The sequence below is a fragment of the Aethina tumida genome, chromosome 1 (assembly GCF_024364675.1).
Source record: "Aethina tumida isolate Nest 87 chromosome 1, icAetTumi1.1, whole genome shotgun sequence".
Lineage (NCBI taxonomy): Eukaryota > Metazoa > Arthropoda > Insecta > Coleoptera > Nitidulidae > Aethina > Aethina tumida.
Genome location: NC_065435.1, coordinates 76,749,931 through 76,767,124, shown reverse-complemented (window position 1 = coordinate 76,767,124; position 17,194 = coordinate 76,749,931). Strand labels below are relative to the sequence as shown.

General features: G+C 34.4%; 4 protein-coding genes across 9 annotated transcripts; 2 read left to right on the top strand and 2 right to left on the bottom strand.

Moving 5' to 3' along the window:
• Positions 1–30: 30 nt before the first annotated feature.
• Positions 31–5,153, bottom strand: LOC126264395 (cytochrome c oxidase copper chaperone). Its single transcript, XM_049962205.1, has 3 exons — positions 4,956–5,153; positions 270–399; positions 31–217 (listed from the first exon to the last, which is right to left on the bottom strand). Exons 1-3 carry the CDS (start codon positions 4,981–4,983, stop codon positions 133–135), a joined length of 243 nt encoding a protein of 80 aa, XP_049818162.1. The 5' UTR covers positions 4,984–5,153; the 3' UTR covers positions 31–132.
• Positions 897–3,285, top strand: LOC109597473 (fatty-acid amide hydrolase 2). 2 transcript variants are annotated; one of them, XM_020013164.2, is made up of 6 exons: positions 897–1,083; positions 1,252–1,795; positions 1,843–1,998; positions 2,053–2,142; positions 2,202–2,734; positions 2,786–3,285. In XM_020013164.2, exons 2-6 carry the CDS (start codon positions 1,303–1,305, stop codon positions 3,065–3,067), a joined length of 1,554 nt encoding a protein of 517 aa, XP_019868723.1. In that variant the 5' UTR covers positions 897–1,083; positions 1,252–1,302; the 3' UTR covers positions 3,068–3,285. The 2 variants fall into 2 exon arrangements, with proteins under 2 accessions (XP_019868723.1, XP_019868722.1); XM_020013163.2 differs by lacking the exon at positions 897–1,083 and adding an exon at positions 1,097–1,175.
• On the top strand, positions 4,263–15,795 carry LOC109597468 (slowpoke-binding protein). 5 transcript variants are annotated; one of them, XM_020013158.2, is made up of 7 exons: positions 4,263–4,445; positions 4,511–4,581; positions 7,267–7,455; positions 10,354–10,654; positions 10,983–11,166; positions 13,950–14,244; positions 15,481–15,795. In XM_020013158.2, the coding sequence occupies exons 1-7, from the start codon at positions 4,398–4,400 to the stop codon at positions 15,629–15,631; spliced, it is 1,239 nt and encodes a 412-aa protein (XP_019868717.1). In that variant the 5' UTR covers positions 4,263–4,397; the 3' UTR covers positions 15,632–15,795. The 5 variants fall into 5 exon arrangements, with proteins under 5 accessions (XP_019868717.1, XP_019868714.1, XP_019868716.1 ...); XM_020013157.2 differs by lacking the exons at positions 4,263–4,445; positions 4,511–4,581 and adding exons at positions 6,310–6,770; positions 14,444–14,488 and having other exon boundaries at positions 15,481–15,613; XM_020013155.2 differs by lacking the exons at positions 4,263–4,445; positions 4,511–4,581 and adding an exon at positions 6,309–6,770 and having other exon boundaries at positions 14,633–15,623.
• On the bottom strand, positions 15,790–16,674 carry LOC109597470 (troponin C). Its single transcript, XM_020013160.2, has 4 exons — positions 16,528–16,674; positions 16,166–16,440; positions 15,963–16,111; positions 15,790–15,908 (listed from the first exon to the last, which is right to left on the bottom strand). The coding sequence occupies exons 1-4, from the start codon at positions 16,528–16,530 to the stop codon at positions 15,880–15,882; spliced, it is 456 nt and encodes a 151-aa protein (XP_019868719.1). The 5' UTR covers positions 16,531–16,674; the 3' UTR covers positions 15,790–15,879.
• Positions 16,675–17,194: the final 520 nt, after the last annotated feature.

Here is a 17,194-nt window from a genome sequence, read left to right as displayed (position 1 = left end):
TATTTGGAGTAAAAAAATAAACACCACTGATTTATTCTAGGTTATGTTTATTTACAATTCTACCAACCTACTAACAAGACTTTCAATATTTTCATAAATAATAACTGTTTAAATCATTAATTTCACAATAACTTATATGTTAAAACCCAAATCTCGCATGCACTTTTTGTGCGCCTCTATGAGATCACCACAATGCTCCTCACCCTTTTCGATGATGCTAAAAGAACAAATTAGCAATATTGCACAATATTATTAATAAAATAACTTACCATGCATCTCGTACTTTCTTTGTCTCGGGACATGCACAACACGGTTTCAGTTTCTTTGGCTCCTCAGGCTTTGGCGGAGGTACAGGTGCGGCTTCGACGTTTTGGCTAATTTGTCCGCCCATTTTGGTGCCTGTCGCGAGTATTTGTGTTTTTAACGTCAATGTAAACAAAGGGTTATTAATTGTTAGTCACGTTTGACAACCGTCCTTAAATAAAGTTAACCCGCAAACTGCAATTTTAACCTCACTATTTTAAAGATTGTGGTTATGTAAGGGATACGCTGTTGTCGATTTAACAAAATAGATATATAAATAGATATAATCTGGACGTTTTATTTATTTTATGAGAAAAATCCCACTTGAATGTGAAATCTAGTATGTAATTTCAAAGTCATAATTAACATAATGTTTTTATATGTAATCAACAAATATTTTAAAGCAATATAAGATGAGTAAATTTTATTGTTACTAAATGCATATAACGTCCATATTGAATAAATTTATTATTTTTATATTTAATCAGAAAAAAAATGTAAACAAAGTTAGTATAATATAATAATTATATTGTATAATTCTAATGTCTAATTTTATAAAATATTTAATTAGGAATAAAATTAGATGTGAGTGAACAGGATTTGCACCTTTGATCATTTTTTATCTAATCACAAAATTTAAAAATTATTATATTATTCTCCAATTAATATGTTATAAAACACGTACAATTTGTTTGTTTAGAAGTGCCTATCATTAATATACATTTGACTACGTCGCATCCATTAACCTGCGGGTTCAAGAACAACAGGATTTATGCATAGGTAAGTCGTTCAGTCTAGAATTTCTAATTTTGATAGAATTATCCCGTTGTTTAATTGTGCAAAACGGTGAAAAAATGAGCGACATATCCAAGGTAATAATTAAATAAATTAAATTAACCTTTAATATTTTTACAACAAAACCAGAAATTGAAGAGAAAGTTGTTTCAGTCTCACAGTCGTGGCAAACCTAGTGGAAAAGAGCGTAAGTTTTGCCGAATAATGATGGCGTTTTTCTGGGGAATGTTCACATTCATCAGGTTTTATATTGACATACTAATAGATAAACTGTTTGGATACTATTATGATCCATCAAGACTGTTCATACCCAAACCCAAAAATAAAATAGTGTTGGAAAGTGCTATTTCACTAGCGAAAAAAATCCGGGAACGAAAATTAAAATCCGAAGAAGTGGTTGAAGCTTTCATTGACAGGATTAGAGAAATAAATGGCATTTTAAATGCAGTAGTGGATGATAGATTTGAGGAAGCATTGAAAGAAGCCAGGGAAATTGATAAGCAAATTGACAATGGAACAATCCAAGATCTGGATTTCCAAGAGAAACCTTTTCTGGGCGTTCCATTTACAGCTAAAGAAACCACATCAGTTAAAGGTTTGGCATTCACCATGGGAATCAAACAGAGAATTGGCAGAAAAGCTACTTTTGATGCAGAGATTGTCACATCTATGAAAAATGCAGGAGCAATTTGCATTGGTAATTAAATAAATTAAAGATTTTTTCAATCTCATATTTTTATATAGGTGTTACAAACATCCCACAGTTGAATTATTGGCAAGAAACAAGTAATCCAGTTTATGGGATAACAACTAATCCTTACAATACTACAAGGAACGTTGGGGGAAGTTCTGGTGGTGAGGCTAGCAATTTGGCAGCATGTGGAACTGCTATAAGCCTTGGTAATACTTTTTCCACACCTATTTTTTATAAAATTATTGCACTTTTTTCTTTAGGCACTGATATAGGCGGATCAATACGAATTCCTGCGTTTATGTGCGGGGTTTTTGGTCACAAACCAACTGGTTCTTTAACATCTACAAAAGGTACGATCTATAATTCTTTTACAATAAAATAATATATATTTATAATTAACAATTTTTAGGGTTAACGTTTAGAACAGGCAAAGAGGGTGATACGATGGTGACTGCGGGAGTCCTGGCTCGCCACGCCGAAGATCTCATTCCAGTATTAAAAGTATTAATTGGCATTAACAGAGATAAACTCAAATTAAGCCAACCTGTTGTGTTGTCTGATGTTAGAGTGTTTTATGTTACTGATCCCAGAGATCCTTTAGTGAGTCCTTTCAGAAAAGAAATGAATGATTGTCTTTGGAAGACTGTCAGTTACTTCAGAGATATTTGCAAGGATGTACCCCAAGCTATTGAGCTGAAACAGTTCAGATATACTGCTAAATTGTGGAGGTATTGGATGACTCAAGAACAAATGATTTTTAAAAACGATTTGAATGACCAAAAAGGTGAACTCAATGCAATTCCTGAGATCATCAAGCACTTTTTGTTTTTAAGCAACGATTTCACGACTGGTAGCATCTATAATTTGATCCAGAATTATTTACCAAAGGTCGACGATAAATGGGCTAAACAGGAGACTGAAAATTTGAAAAAAGCCCTCATCGTAAGTCACAACACAATTAACATTTTTAGCTTTCACATTATTTTTATTTAGGAAAAACTCGGCGACAACGGAATACTATTATATCCATCAGCACCATTCACAGCTAGTTACCACCACACGTCTCTTCTCCGTCCATTTAACTTCAATCTGTTTTCGATTTTCAACGTGCTGAAGTTCCCAGTGACGCAAGTACCTTTGGGGTTGGACGTTCAGGGATTACCATTGGGGATTCAAGTAGTTGCCGCCCCCTACAACGATCACCTAACGATTGCCGTCGCTAAAGCGCTCGAATCTCAATTCGGTGGTTACGTGCCACCGTTTAAAGCCACCTAGTTGTTGTCTTTATCGTATTAATATGGTTAAGGGACTCAATATTTTATTATATAATGATATTGGGATGACTGAATTATTAAGATGGACTACATTCATTCTCACTGGCTGTTTTTTAAGACGGACTATATATTTTCTTGTATTAATTAGGAACGCATTTGTTTGTTATTGTTTTATTGTACGAAAATGTATCTTATTGTTATAATAAACAATTATATGAAGGTTGGTGTTCTATTTGAGACTTCTTTTTAAAAAATAAACAAAACATCACTTGTCATGCTCCTATAAAATCAAAATTTAATACTGAAAATAATACTAACTAATAGTTCAATCAATCAGTCATTCGATAATATAAACAACAGTATATAAATCAAGTTAACAAATGTTCCATGAATTTCTTTAACTTGTAGATTATTTAATAATATACAAAGAACCAATTTGCGTTTCCGATTAGTTCAGCTCAACTGAACCTTTTTCCATTCAAACTCCATTCAGGAAAGTCAAGACCATTTGGCGACACCGCAGGGTTGAAAACTGCGTCGATAAACAACCTCTGTGCGCAAGCGTACCCCCTTTCAATCCTCCCTTTTGTCCGATGCACCGTTGAAACTACCGTCATTATGAATTGGGTCGCGGCATTGAAAATCCCGTAAGTGGGTCATGGAAAAGCGTAGACCGTAGATAATCCGGATTTTCAACCGAATGAATCGACACTTATCTTAATCTATTACTTAATCTTCGTGGATTATATTTCACCGATACGATATGAATCTTCAAAATTTCTGATTAACCACCTATGGTATTAATATGGTGTTAATATAAGAATTTTTAATGTCTTCGAAGATTTTTTAGATTAAATATATAGTTTTAATATCACAATTTATCATTTAAACTAAATATTATTATCACTAGAGTATTACTTCCACAAGAATATTTCAAATAAAGACATTATTGTGTTAACAAAAGTATTTCTATATGCAATATTTTTTTAGATAATCATTATAAAATATTTTTTATTTAAACTACAGCAAAAATCATTGTAGCAAAGTTTCTATCTACTGGGAATCTCTCTTGTAAAACTGATTGGATGTCAAGTTCAAGCGTTGTTTGGTGAATCCACGTTTCCCGTCTACCGCACCCGAAAGGGGCAGCGCGGACGCCGCCGCCCGATCTGACAACGCCGCCCACCAACATGCGTGAGTAGTATTCGCGTGCCGTCCCCCGTTTAGGTCGGTTCCTGTCCCGTTTCCTATCGTCGTTTGTCCGCCACGGCCGATTTATGAATCGGCACTGAATCAAAGCCGAGTTCCGTCCGCGAAAACCATGAGTGACAATGAAAGTGGAAGCAAAACAGCCGCACGTTTCCGCATCCCATCCATGGGTAAATCCAGCAATTAATCTAATCTTGTTTATACTATACGAATAATGTTGTATATGCATTTTCAGATTTCGACCGTCTGCATTATTGCGGGGTTGGGGTTTGTGGCCCTCGCCGTTTTTCTCATACGAAAGTGCAGGTGAGTCATTAAACTAGATGATATTACAATAAAGGAAATGGAATGTTGTTAGTTGTGCGGGGGCCGTAACCTTGAACTTCACATAATGCACATTCGCATCTGCAATAATTAATTGTTAAAATTTAATTATCCTCGCGGGCTCCTGCTAATTTCCGTTTCATGTTCCCTGAATACGTTTCTGGTAGGATTACTTGAAGTATCTCTTCTTAAAATACTAAATTATAATTATTGTTGTTAATTGTTTTATGGTTTAATATACAGTATTAGAATTTACTTCATTTATGTTCTCAGCACGCAGGAATTTTCGTTTACAATTAAGTTTTTTTGATTATGGGCATATTTTATAATATATTTTTCAATAAACCATAGCTTACCTTTAACGTTCAAAGCGTTGTAATTCATGTACGAAACAGTTATAAATAATATTAAATAATGACGCTGATTATAACAAAGATAATAACACTCGATTTGAATGCATAATTACATGTTATCAAGTACCGTTTGGAAAATTTGTATCACGATCGTTTGCAGTGAATATTTTCGTAACAGAACACTAAAACTACAATCAATAATCCAGAATACATCGTCAGAAACTGTCGATATCGGCTGCATGTATTATTTAAAGGTCTTACGTTATCAGGTGCATTGTTCAATTCATGCTGTCGACAACGCAAAGTCTCCGTATCGTTTAATTAAAGATTAAAAATAGAAACGATGTGTGACTAAATTGAACTGTGAAAACGCAATGTAATTTTTTTCATTGTAGTCGACATTGAAGAATTATGGATTCGTAAAGCCAGACATGCAAAGTTCGGCAGGCGAATATAAACAAAATTATCGGTTGTTCACCTCTGGAAAGGTACTCGAATAATTTTCGCTCACATAATTCGTTCAGATTATTTTTACTAGAGATGTTAATTCTCAATTACAATAATAAAATTTCGTTCTGACCAAACAGGGAATGGAAAATTGCTGTAGCGAACGTGCTGTAGTTTCTGTGGGATAATTCCCATCTGCTTAATAAACCATCATTGTTTTGCAGCTGAAAAAGCCAGCTCGTTCCAAATAACCCAGATAACTCGGGCAATTCGTTGTTATTTGCGCTTGCCACTCTTTAAATTTATTTTAGTGTTGTCCGGAGTTGTTTACAACTACAGGATAGTCAAAACAACATTCAGTTATTGATTTCCGGATGGCGTTACGTAAATTAAACAAACGGGTTTTAAAGGATTTGCTACGTATTGGAAACGGTAACGCACCAAACGTGGGATAAAGTGGAATTGAGGTTTTTTCTTGAATGCCGCTACGTGTTGAACATATTCATAAGATTGAATCGCATTTGTTCGACATCTCGAATTTAAGTCTCATTAATTTAATCTCATTAAAAGATAAGGTTTAAACTCTCTGGAATGTATAAAATTGATTTGACGATTTAGGTAGTTTAAGTTTTAATCATTTTAATGTTGAACTTTCACAGAGATTAACTTTTAGGCATTTCCAGATAATACTTTTACAACTTCTCTTTTGTTTCACGTCTTATAAACAGTGGCTTAGAACTTATCCCTTCAAACAATTACTAATGTTAAAATATAATTGCCCATAAAAAGTCTTTAATTAAAGTCGGTCCTCCAGAGATACATACAGATAAAATGGTCGGTTCGTGCAAACGTTAAAAAATTAACCGGGCACTCTTAACGAGTTGAAATGTTTAACATCCGCTTAATTAAATTTCACGCCGTCCTTTTTTAACCTACTTTTCGCGAATCCAATTTCAGTAAATTTCGAGAACTCATACAACATCCGAGGTGACATACCGCAAGCAATAATTGAATTAAAAAAGGGAAGCCCACAAAGTAGCGGTTCGTTCGTCAGTTTTCTTCGCAGTCGCGTACCGCGAAAATGTTCAACTTGTACCAGAGCATGAACAAGAGACCGGAGGACGAGAAGGAATCGCCGGTGATCGGCCACGAGAGATTCTACCAGGAACGGTCGCGGTCCAGTGTGAGGAAAAGGAGGAAGGTGACGAGGAGGGCGCAGAGCGCCTCGGAATTTCCCAGCGCGACTCTGACCGCCGCCCAGAAACGGATGGCATTCAAATCCCGCAGCCAGAGTTCGGAGAATAAAAGGGAAGAGGGAAAGTTCATGTCTCCAGGGACCGAATCTATAGCTAAACTGTTGTTCAATCGACGGTACATTGTTCTTTGTGGTGCCAGCCGTAGATTTGCAATTAGTCGCTATCACAAATGTAGTTTCGTTAAAGGTAGTAAGTAATTTCCGAATAAACAACGATTGATTCCCGTCAATCAATCACGAGCTCATTAAACTTCCACTTGGCTAAATTTAGACGGTTCACGTTTTTTTCTAATAACCAACTCCATAAATAACTTTCATCGATTTCCACCCACATTTACAAATACAAACACAATAATACATTATTAAAATTTCAGAAGTAAGTTGTTTAATTTCAATTGAATGAAACTAACAAAAGCACAACGAATGCGTTTATTAATAACGGGGTTAAATATAGGGTTGCATGCACGTTATCTGGTTGCAGCGATTCTGTTCATGTTAATATCGGCGGTATAAATAGTTCCGAACCGGACAAATGCAAATGTTTGATTTTCTCCGATAATTATAATATTTCTCTGGACCAGGAAACGTAACTGAATTAAATTGTAATTTCAGATCTTCGACGGTACAAAAGCACGAGTACAGCGCCTTGAAAACGGACGGTGGTAGTACCGACAAGTGTAGGTACGAGCAACAGATCAAAAATGGGGCATTCATGACTTGCAAACATTATTTACAAAATAACGAACGATACGAACTGAAAACCCAACTTGGCGACATCGGAACACGAAACGACAAACATTGGTAAGTATAAACTACCCTTAAACACACGGAGAAAAAATATGTTCACTGTATTTTTAATTAATGAAATTTTAATAATAAATTTATATATTTGATTTTAATAAATACTATTGAATATTTAAATTAAGAACCAACTAGAAGACGAAGACATTTCAAAAAATACTCTAAGTCAAAATGATTTGAATAGCAAGCACATGGCCTTTGGGAGAAAAAGATTTTTTAATTGATTTAAGGATCAACTAATCTAATACAAAAAGCATTAGAGAGTAATATTAAAAATGTAGAAGAATCGATAGAATATGAGAATGATGTAAATGTAGAGAAAGTCAAACACGCAAAGCTGTCAATGCAGTCTAATCGACTATCTAACGGAGTGAAGAGATTAATCTCTATACAAAAGCTATATTTTTTGATTGAATACATACATACAGTGGTGAGAAATGTAAAGCAGCTTTTAAAAATATAATATAATATGAGTTTAGATAATAGTTGATATTTATATGTACATATATACCGATTGGAAAACCTTTGATTCTACTGAATTTTGAGAGAAACGTTATACGTGACAGAGACAGTAAAAGATTCCCACTTCGAAGCAAATTTGCTGTCTCTATTCTGCATGATCTCTTCCTCAAAATTCATTCGGATCAAACGGTTTTCGATTGAAATTCATTCGATCAACCGAATATCCAAATATTTATTATTATGTTATTTATAATAATTATGCCATATTTATTTTTTATTAAAAAGTAATATCCGCACGGGCCTCCTCGGTTGTTTACGATCGCCCTACATCGATTTGGCATACTCAATATCAGCCTATCGAGTACGTTTTGGTCCAGATTTCGCCACACCTCCTGTACCACCAAAATTAGTAGTTGCAGGTCTCCATAATGGTTTTGACGATTCAAAAGTCTTCTTTTCATACCATCCCATATTGTTTTTATTGGATTAAGGTCTGCGAATTTGAATTCGAATGATTTTTGAATGATTCTCGTAATCTGTGGCCTAGAATTATCCTTCAGGAAAATGGAATTTTAGCTCATATTGATTAAAAAAGGTAAGACAATGGGTAAAACTATGTTGTCGCGATATCGAACTGCATTCAAAGTGGTTTCCATTAAAAACAGCTCGGTTCATTTGCCAGTATTAATTCCACTCCAAAACATCAATGAACTTCTTCAAAGATTCACCACTTCTCGAGCATGTTGTAGCCGTGCTTGGTTTCCAGGTTCTCTCCAGATACGTATCCTTCCAGAATCTGGATAGTATCAAAACCTTGACTCATCAGAAAAGAGAATACGGCTTCAATTAAGATGTTCTTGTGTCCAAACTAAAGGTGCAGTGCGATTTCCAAAGAACAATCGGGGTACCCTTAAAAGTTGTCTCCACATTTTGCTTATAACACTCACAGATGTGTCCATTTGATACACACTCTACCATCCCAAATGTTCTTAATTTTTATTTGTCACTTAGATGATGTATTTCCATAATAAGAATCCATTGTATAACTTATGTGAGATGTCTTAAGAAGCTCAACTCTAAATTTAAGGGTCCTTTTGTGATGTGTCGACAACATTCTGGACCTGTTTTCTATCAAAACAATAACCCAAAAAGTACATCCAGGTTTGTGAAATAATGGTATCTAAAGCTAAATGTCATAGATCTTAATCCTGTAGCATATCTGTGGGAAAAATTACCCCTCAAAATTATGGGAAAGACTTATCGAAATAGTGAAGTATTATTCGAAATATTAACAAATATGGATCCAGTCCAATATATTATGGGAATAAATAAAATCAAACATATTTTTCTAAAAGATACTCTATTTTATTCAACTTAATTTCAATCTTGTCAAAATAAAAATGTACAACGTAATGAAAATAAATCTCTTTTGTCATTGCTTGTGCTGTACAAGAGTGGTAACTATGTTGAAATAATATCTATACGTGTACTAAAAATATACCGTTAACTATATTAATATTTAAAAAGTTGCTCTATTATGAATAGTATACTGGGTGAGGGGTAATAAAATATTTCTAGAAATAAACAAGTTACATATGCTCTAAGTGTCATACGAGGTTACCAACTTTAATCTACAATAAAGTTATGATCCATATTTAACTTTTTGAGTTTTTATAAAACTTTACTTTATTGGTTAACTTACTAAATAAAATCGCAAATAAAATCTTAAAGTCGTGTTTCATTTATTAACCAATTTTAAATAAGGCGAGATTAGTTAAATCGCAATATTTTGACGTCATATCAGTAATAATTGAATGGGTGAACCATTAGTTAAAGGACGCACATATACATTGTATAGTATATTACGTATGATAAAAAATTGACGTAACTCTGATAATCTGAATACGTTGATGTAAATTTTAATAAACTGTTATCAAAGTTAAACACAAATAATTAATATAAGAAATTAATTAATTAGTTATTATTTCATTTTTATTATTAATGCTTCTAATATTTTATATTAATAATAATATTAAAATCAATTATTATATCTGGTAAATTGCATATTTTAATAGCAATTATTGTCTGTTAATAATGTTTATGTACAAGTTTCAAATTAGAATAATAAATGATGAGATTGCAGCATAATAAAATCATAATAATAAGGAAACTAAAATAAGCTGTCGGAACTGATTTAATCGATGGAAGAACGAGAATGGATTATTTTAAGCCACTACAACTTTATTATAATTCATTTAAACGTGATAATTCCGTGGTAGCTTTTTTTGGAAGCAACAACTTGCCACGTGAACAAGCAATCATCGCTAATTGGGCTTTTTGTTACGTGTCAAAGTCATTGGCACGCCACGACATGTTTTATCGCCAGTCCGTCTGACACGCCACAAAAAAGAGCCACTTCATAAAACATTTTTTCAGGTTCATCGTGCAGGATCACACGTTGGGCGCGGAACGTCTGTTGAGTTTGGTGCCTTTGCCGCCGACCTGTCCGATAAATCCGTCCCAGGCGACCCGTGACACACTCCTGGAACTGTTCCGCGGCCTCCAGCATCCCTACATCCATCCGGTGCTCGACGTCGAGTTCTGGGACGCGGGCGCCGCCCTCATCAGTCCCCTAAATCCCGCGGGTAGTTTGCGGGACGTTATCCACGCCGCCAACTGGCAGGACGACTGTGACGTCAAGTATGCCGAAAGAGGAACAGGATTACCTTTAAGAACGGTACGGAACAATTTTTTGCCTTGAGGAATGCGAAAAGCGGCCGAGATAAATGATTGAATTAAACCTGAAATATTTTCGGAGATAATTGGTGACAGTAATCGATGCGATGTAATTAATTAATGTCTTGCGGTCGATTTAATTTCACGGCCATGCAGATTGACAGTCTGGCTTTAACTTAATAGACTGCCATCCATTTTACGGGACGTCGACGAAATTCAATTACTTGCTCAGGATTTATGACATGAAATCGAACGCAGACGGTGTTATATTTATTTGTTTTCTTTTTTATTAAATAGTTTCTTGAAACGATATTTATTGATTGTTGTAGGTTCAGTGTTTGGGCAGACAAATTCTAGAAGCTCTGTTGTTCCTGCGAAACCGTCACTTTCCTCCGTTCTACCACTTGAACGCCGGCAACGTGATAATCCAAAACGGGGTAGCCAGATTGGCGGGACTCGAAAACCCTCTGTTCGGCCTTTTACCGCGAGCGCCAAGCGCCCCGGAGACTCTAGGTAAAGTCACAATATCCCTCTATATTTAAAATCGGTACTTTAATTATGTAATTTTTGTATTAATTAATTAAAATACGTCTTTTGAAGTGGATAATTTGAATTATCTAAAAAGTCAGAGTATCAATGGCATTATATTGTAACAAATATATTATATAAAGTTTTAATAAAGAATGTGATCTTCTACATAAATTAAACAAAACTGCATCAACAACATAACTTTTAAATCGGTAAACACCAAATTAATAAACAGTGGTCAGTGGCCCTTTCCACCCTCGTTAATATTAACACAAAATTAGTAAATGAATAAATTCTCGATACATAGCTCACTATTCTTCTTTAAGCCTAATTTATAAACCTCAAATTGTGAGGTCGGACACTGTCGTTTACAAAAATTAAATCTAGTCCAAATTCTTGAGCATAATAATCGAATATGAAATAACTATGAAATCTTAAATAGGAATCTCTAGCTTTTATCGCAGACTCGAATTTTAAGGCTAAAAATATGTAAGGTTTTCTTAATTTTCTTTTTACAGGTACTCTACTGGAACTTATTCCTTTTCGCCATAAGATCCGAAGCTGCAATAAAAAATTGGCAGTTTTAGAGACTACCGAAAACTTAGAACTTTTAGTATTAAAATTTGAAATTTCATAATGTTTGAATTAAAATTATCAACATCAATATGATTTTCACATCTATTGACACTCCAAGCAACAATTATATGTAATAATAAAATCGAATGATATAAAATTATAGATAAACATTTTGCAAAAAATAGTAAAGCACATATTTTATTTTTGACATTTTAAATTAATAAATAATGATTTCGAAATATTAAATTTTTAAATAAAATAAAAGTCGGAGCCGTTTTCATCATTTTGAACTAAAGATTTTAATGATATAAGGTAATAAACTATAATTTTGCATTAATAACCATATTTTAAACTTCAACTCATTAATCTTGAATTAGATTATTAGATTTTATAAATTTTTTAATTTCAAAATCCACGATAAAAATATGATTGAACAGCCACGGTAGTAAGTAAACGTCTGTGCCACTGTGAAATACTAATCCGGATTGCGTGATGCATTGCAGAGGTTAAATAGTAGAAAATAAATAATACAAAATTATCAAACGCCATAATAAATACGAAGATTTAAAATAATTTTAAATAATATAAAATTTTCAAACGCCAAAATAAATACGAGTATTTAAAATAATTGTCAATTTATATATTTATTTAGTGCTCACTATTATACTACACAATTATTCTTCAATTAAACGATTCAAATAATGATCAAAATAATAATGCACAGTATATACACATTGAACATTTCACTAAATCCATTCAATTTCACTTATAAGATATACACGTCAGCTGTATAGCTACAGATATATCGCTTTAAGCATGTCGGTGACGCGAACCCATAAGATTTTCCCCTACCAAAAAGTGCCCAACGCGGCTAAAGAAGTTTTCACTTCAAAAATTGGGGTTTATCTATTTTTTCAGATTTCAAAGTTACTCTCTGCCATACCAGGTAGGAGAAGGATGATTAAATTTTGTTTATAGGTATCTTTTTTGTACTATGTTTATGGATGGATATATGGATTGTTTGGAAGTTTCAGACTAATACTATATTAATACACTATTAACATTTTACTTATAATAAATAGGAATATAAATTATATTTAATGAAATACACTGCTCCAAGAAATTAACGCACCACAACAATAATAATTGAATATTATTTATTTTTTTTTAAATGTGGAGTTGAAACTGATAAACTACACGTATTTTTGCATAAAAATAACTTATTAAAAAAATGGAAAATTAATAGAACTTCATTTTATGAGTTCATACTCAAAGTCAGCGTTCGAATTTCGTTTCGACCCCGATTATAAAAAATTTCAACTTCCACTAAGTTCTTGGGACAGTTTGAATGCTCCCTTAATCGTCTCCCAAGCCTGTCCCAAATATGTTCGATGGGGTTAAGGTCGCCGATTGGCCAGGCTTTAGTGTCACTTCCAATGGAATTTTGAACTACATGAGAAGTCTGTGATCGAGCATTATCCCGCCAGAATAATCAAAATATAACGTGTTGTGTATGAAATGCCTCCTTAGACTATACATACGATTCCTTCAAAAGAGTATTTAATATGTTAAATTGAACTTATTTGACAGTTGAAACACACGAATTCGTTTATCCCATGTGTACAGGCAAAATCCGGACTTATTTGTAAAAAGAACATGTTCTCAATATGTTTCTACCCAATTGGTGTGTTACCAAAATTTAGCCAGACTTTACGATGATCCACTGTTAATGTCGAATCACAAACAGGAATAAAGGGTTATAAATTAAGTTCCCCGAAACGTTTTCGAATTGATTCAATACTTATTCGAACACATTCTATGTTTTCTAACTGTCTATTCCACGATGTCTGCCTTATCCTGGTCTTCTGGTATGGTTACCAGTCTCCATGTACCATTGTAACAATCGGGTTATTGATATATATGACACACCGAACCTTTTAGTGATCCTCCTGTAAGTCCAACCTTCTTCCACTATCCAAACAACTTAAGCAAAATGAAAACAAAAATGAAAACCTGTTTTACTTATCAGAATCGGTATATTCTACAAACTAAAGTTTGCTATTGACTTTGATAGGTTTTTTAAATAAGTGGTAAGGTAATTTCCTGATCAGTGTATGATTATTGTTAATTTTAATGTTCCTCGTATTAAATATTACTGTTAATAATATGCACATTTTTCGTGTAATTATTAGCATTTGGATATTTGCTGTTCGAAATGGCGGCCGGCTATCAGCTACCATCGCCGCCGAGCGCCGCCCACCTCGAATTGGAACTGGAAAGGGTGCCAAAGGTGGCGGACGCCCTGTGCATAATATTCGATAGCACAAGAATGGCGACCATAGAGGATTTGGTGCGATGCGATCTGTTCCGCGGCGTCGAACTGAGGGAGCTGAGGGGCGCGAGCATTTTGCAAATCAGCACGCCGCAGGAGGTGCTCGAACTGCTCGACGTCGTCCGGAATCCGGTCCCGCCCTCACCCTTGCGACGGTATGCATTGTTTTAACCCGATTAATTTTTTATATGAGTTTGTAGTCGTGTTACACTAAGCATCATTAACTTTTGCCACCTTTGAAAGGACACAATAACACTTGACCTATTGAAAAAATGTCGAAACCCTCCTTCGATTTAACCTTGCAAGTCCGCGACATGTTCTATTTTTATTTTGCCGTTTTATCTTTGCATGCAGAAGAAATTATTCTAACGATTTAGAAGCGTGGTATGCATGAAACCGGTAAGGAATCAATCACCTAATGATTGAAATAAAAGTAATGATATTGCTCGGATATTAAGTAGGATATCCAAGAAATATCACACTTGTTTAGATTGTAGTTTGCTAGCTTAGTGAATATTGATAGCAAATTTTATTTTAGAAAAGATGTAGTCGTAATTGTAGAAGACAGGAGGCTAGAAGACATTTTAGAAGAAGACAACGAAGACAGTGACTCCAATGAATGTCCGGAAGTCGAAAGTCGGTAGTAATACCAAAATCATTCTTTTGTACATTAACAATTACAATTAATTAGTTAGTAAGTTGAATGTGCGCTGTGTTTGAGGCTTTAAAGCGGTTTCAAATAATTATAACGTTTATTATTAATGATGAAAATGTGTGGCCAAACGTTTTGGACCAAAATGTTCTGATAAAATTTACTGGATGATTCCTAAGTATTTCAAAAAATTGTAATGGGAACCATCGAGTATATCAAAAATGTGAATCAAATAGTATTACGGGTTTTGCAATACGTCAATCGCCACAATCTAGGGGCAATAATATTTTTAATAGTAGCTTTTGTAGTACCTGTAGAACGCTAGTTTGTAGCAAAGGAACGGTTGGACAGTAATAGAATTTCTAATGCTGTTAATCGTTACACGGGTTTGATACAGTGTTAGCGAGACTATTTTTTGATCTATATATCGACTCTTTCATAACTCATAGATAATAATTCTATCCCATTTAGAATTTGCAGCAACTTTTTTATGGATAATTTGATTGTTTTCTTTTTCAAAAAATTTTCTACAGATGTAACAGTTTGCTTATAAATTAACATTTGTTAAATAATCGAACGAGTTTTTAAGAAAACTGACAATCATCCCAAAACAGGTTGTCTTCACAGAAATAGACAAAACGACTAACCTTAAAACAAAGGCAGAAAATGGGCAATAATGAAGGAACATATCCAGGCCGTCCTAGTACGTCAATTTAAATAACGTTCTGTTCTGTTATAGCAATAGTATAGAACCGTGGATGCGGATCTTCCGTCGGAAACGGAAATACGTTCTGATCCGGCAATGCGGATTCAAGACGCACGTGACGTTGTTGAGGGACAATCGCACCGTCAAAAGCAATGCCCGAATGCGTTTAGATTTAAGGCAGTGATTTAATTCCCGGTTCATTCTGACACGCAATCCTCTGTTTACGTTCTAAACCCTCCGTCCAATCGGCACATTTTTATTAACAGGTGGCAGAATGAATGCGGCACCAATTTATCGCTTGTAGTTTGAAATTATAATATGTTTCGATAGAATAAAGTTAAATTTGTATCAGGGGTGTTTTATTTCGCATTAAAACTCAGTTTTATTAAAATTTTTTTATTATTAAACTTATATGGCACAAATGTAGATGTTTTAATCACCAGTCATCATCTCCATGAATTCTGTAACAACACAAAACTCAATCAAAACCTCATTAACCGATATAATATGCTTACCATCAAAATCTACAGTTCCTGAACCATCAGTATCAATTTCAGCAATGATCCCATCCAAGTCTCTGCTAGTTAAATTGTCATCAAGAGCTGCTAAGATTTCCTTCAAGGTGCCAGTTGTGATGTAACCGTTGCCTTCCCTGTCGTACAATCTAAACCGAGAATCTATTGTTACTGCAAACTTTAGCACCAAACATCATAATTACCTGAAGGCCTCCTTGAGTTCTTGGGTCGGATCATCGTCGTCCTCCTCCAGGAAGTGCGAGGCGATATCACAGAAACTGTCAAAGTCCACCTTGCCGGTTTTGTCCGGATCGTTTTTGGATATTAGACTGTTTAATTCACTTTCGTCGAACGATTGGCCCATGGTGTTCAGGATAATGGAGATTTTGTGGACTTCGATGAATCCAGATTTGGTCTGATCAAACATTTGGAAAGCCTTGCGCATAACCGCGGTCTTCTCGTCCTCATCGCTGCCGCCCTGGAAGGAATGTTGCCCGTCATTACATAATTAACAAAAAAACAGCACTGTTTTTATTAAAATTGGCACTGACACGAGATGCATTACCATTTTGGTTGAGGTTGAATGCCGTTTGGATGTAAAAAGGTAAACAAGCACTGGAAACCGATTTCCAATCAGTCGTTATATAGTTCTCCCACCAAACTAGAAATACTTGTAAACTATATTTTTAAAATTGTAATGGACTATATTATCAGCTATTTCATGGTGTTGTTTGAGTTAATTACCTATTTTTTGGGGGACTGGGAAGTATGTCAGTGCTTATTATTTTTAGAAATAATTATTCGTACCTCTCTTTTCTAATTTTAAAACGACTTTTTGACAACGTGAGTAATGCTTAGGTGAAACTTGCCATTGTGTCACAATCGATCATAATTTCACGTGACCAAAAATTTAAACGAAAATAACACAAATATTCATCGAAACATCTGACAATATAATTAATTAATTAGAACATTAATCCAACGCAATTTATTCATAAATGATAAATATTCCTGGATAACATACCGTGTTAATTAAGTAATTAATTAGTTTTTACATGTGTTAGGCTCAACGCGCTGCAAAAAGCGATTCATAATAATTTTAATTAAAGTGATTTATGCGTCGAAACTATTTGCTGGATGCCGCGGATGACGTTTTCAATTTACTTGGAAACTTTCCAGATGCATCCCAATCTACACGTATTAACATTCTTTATTTCTGCGAGAAGCTCATT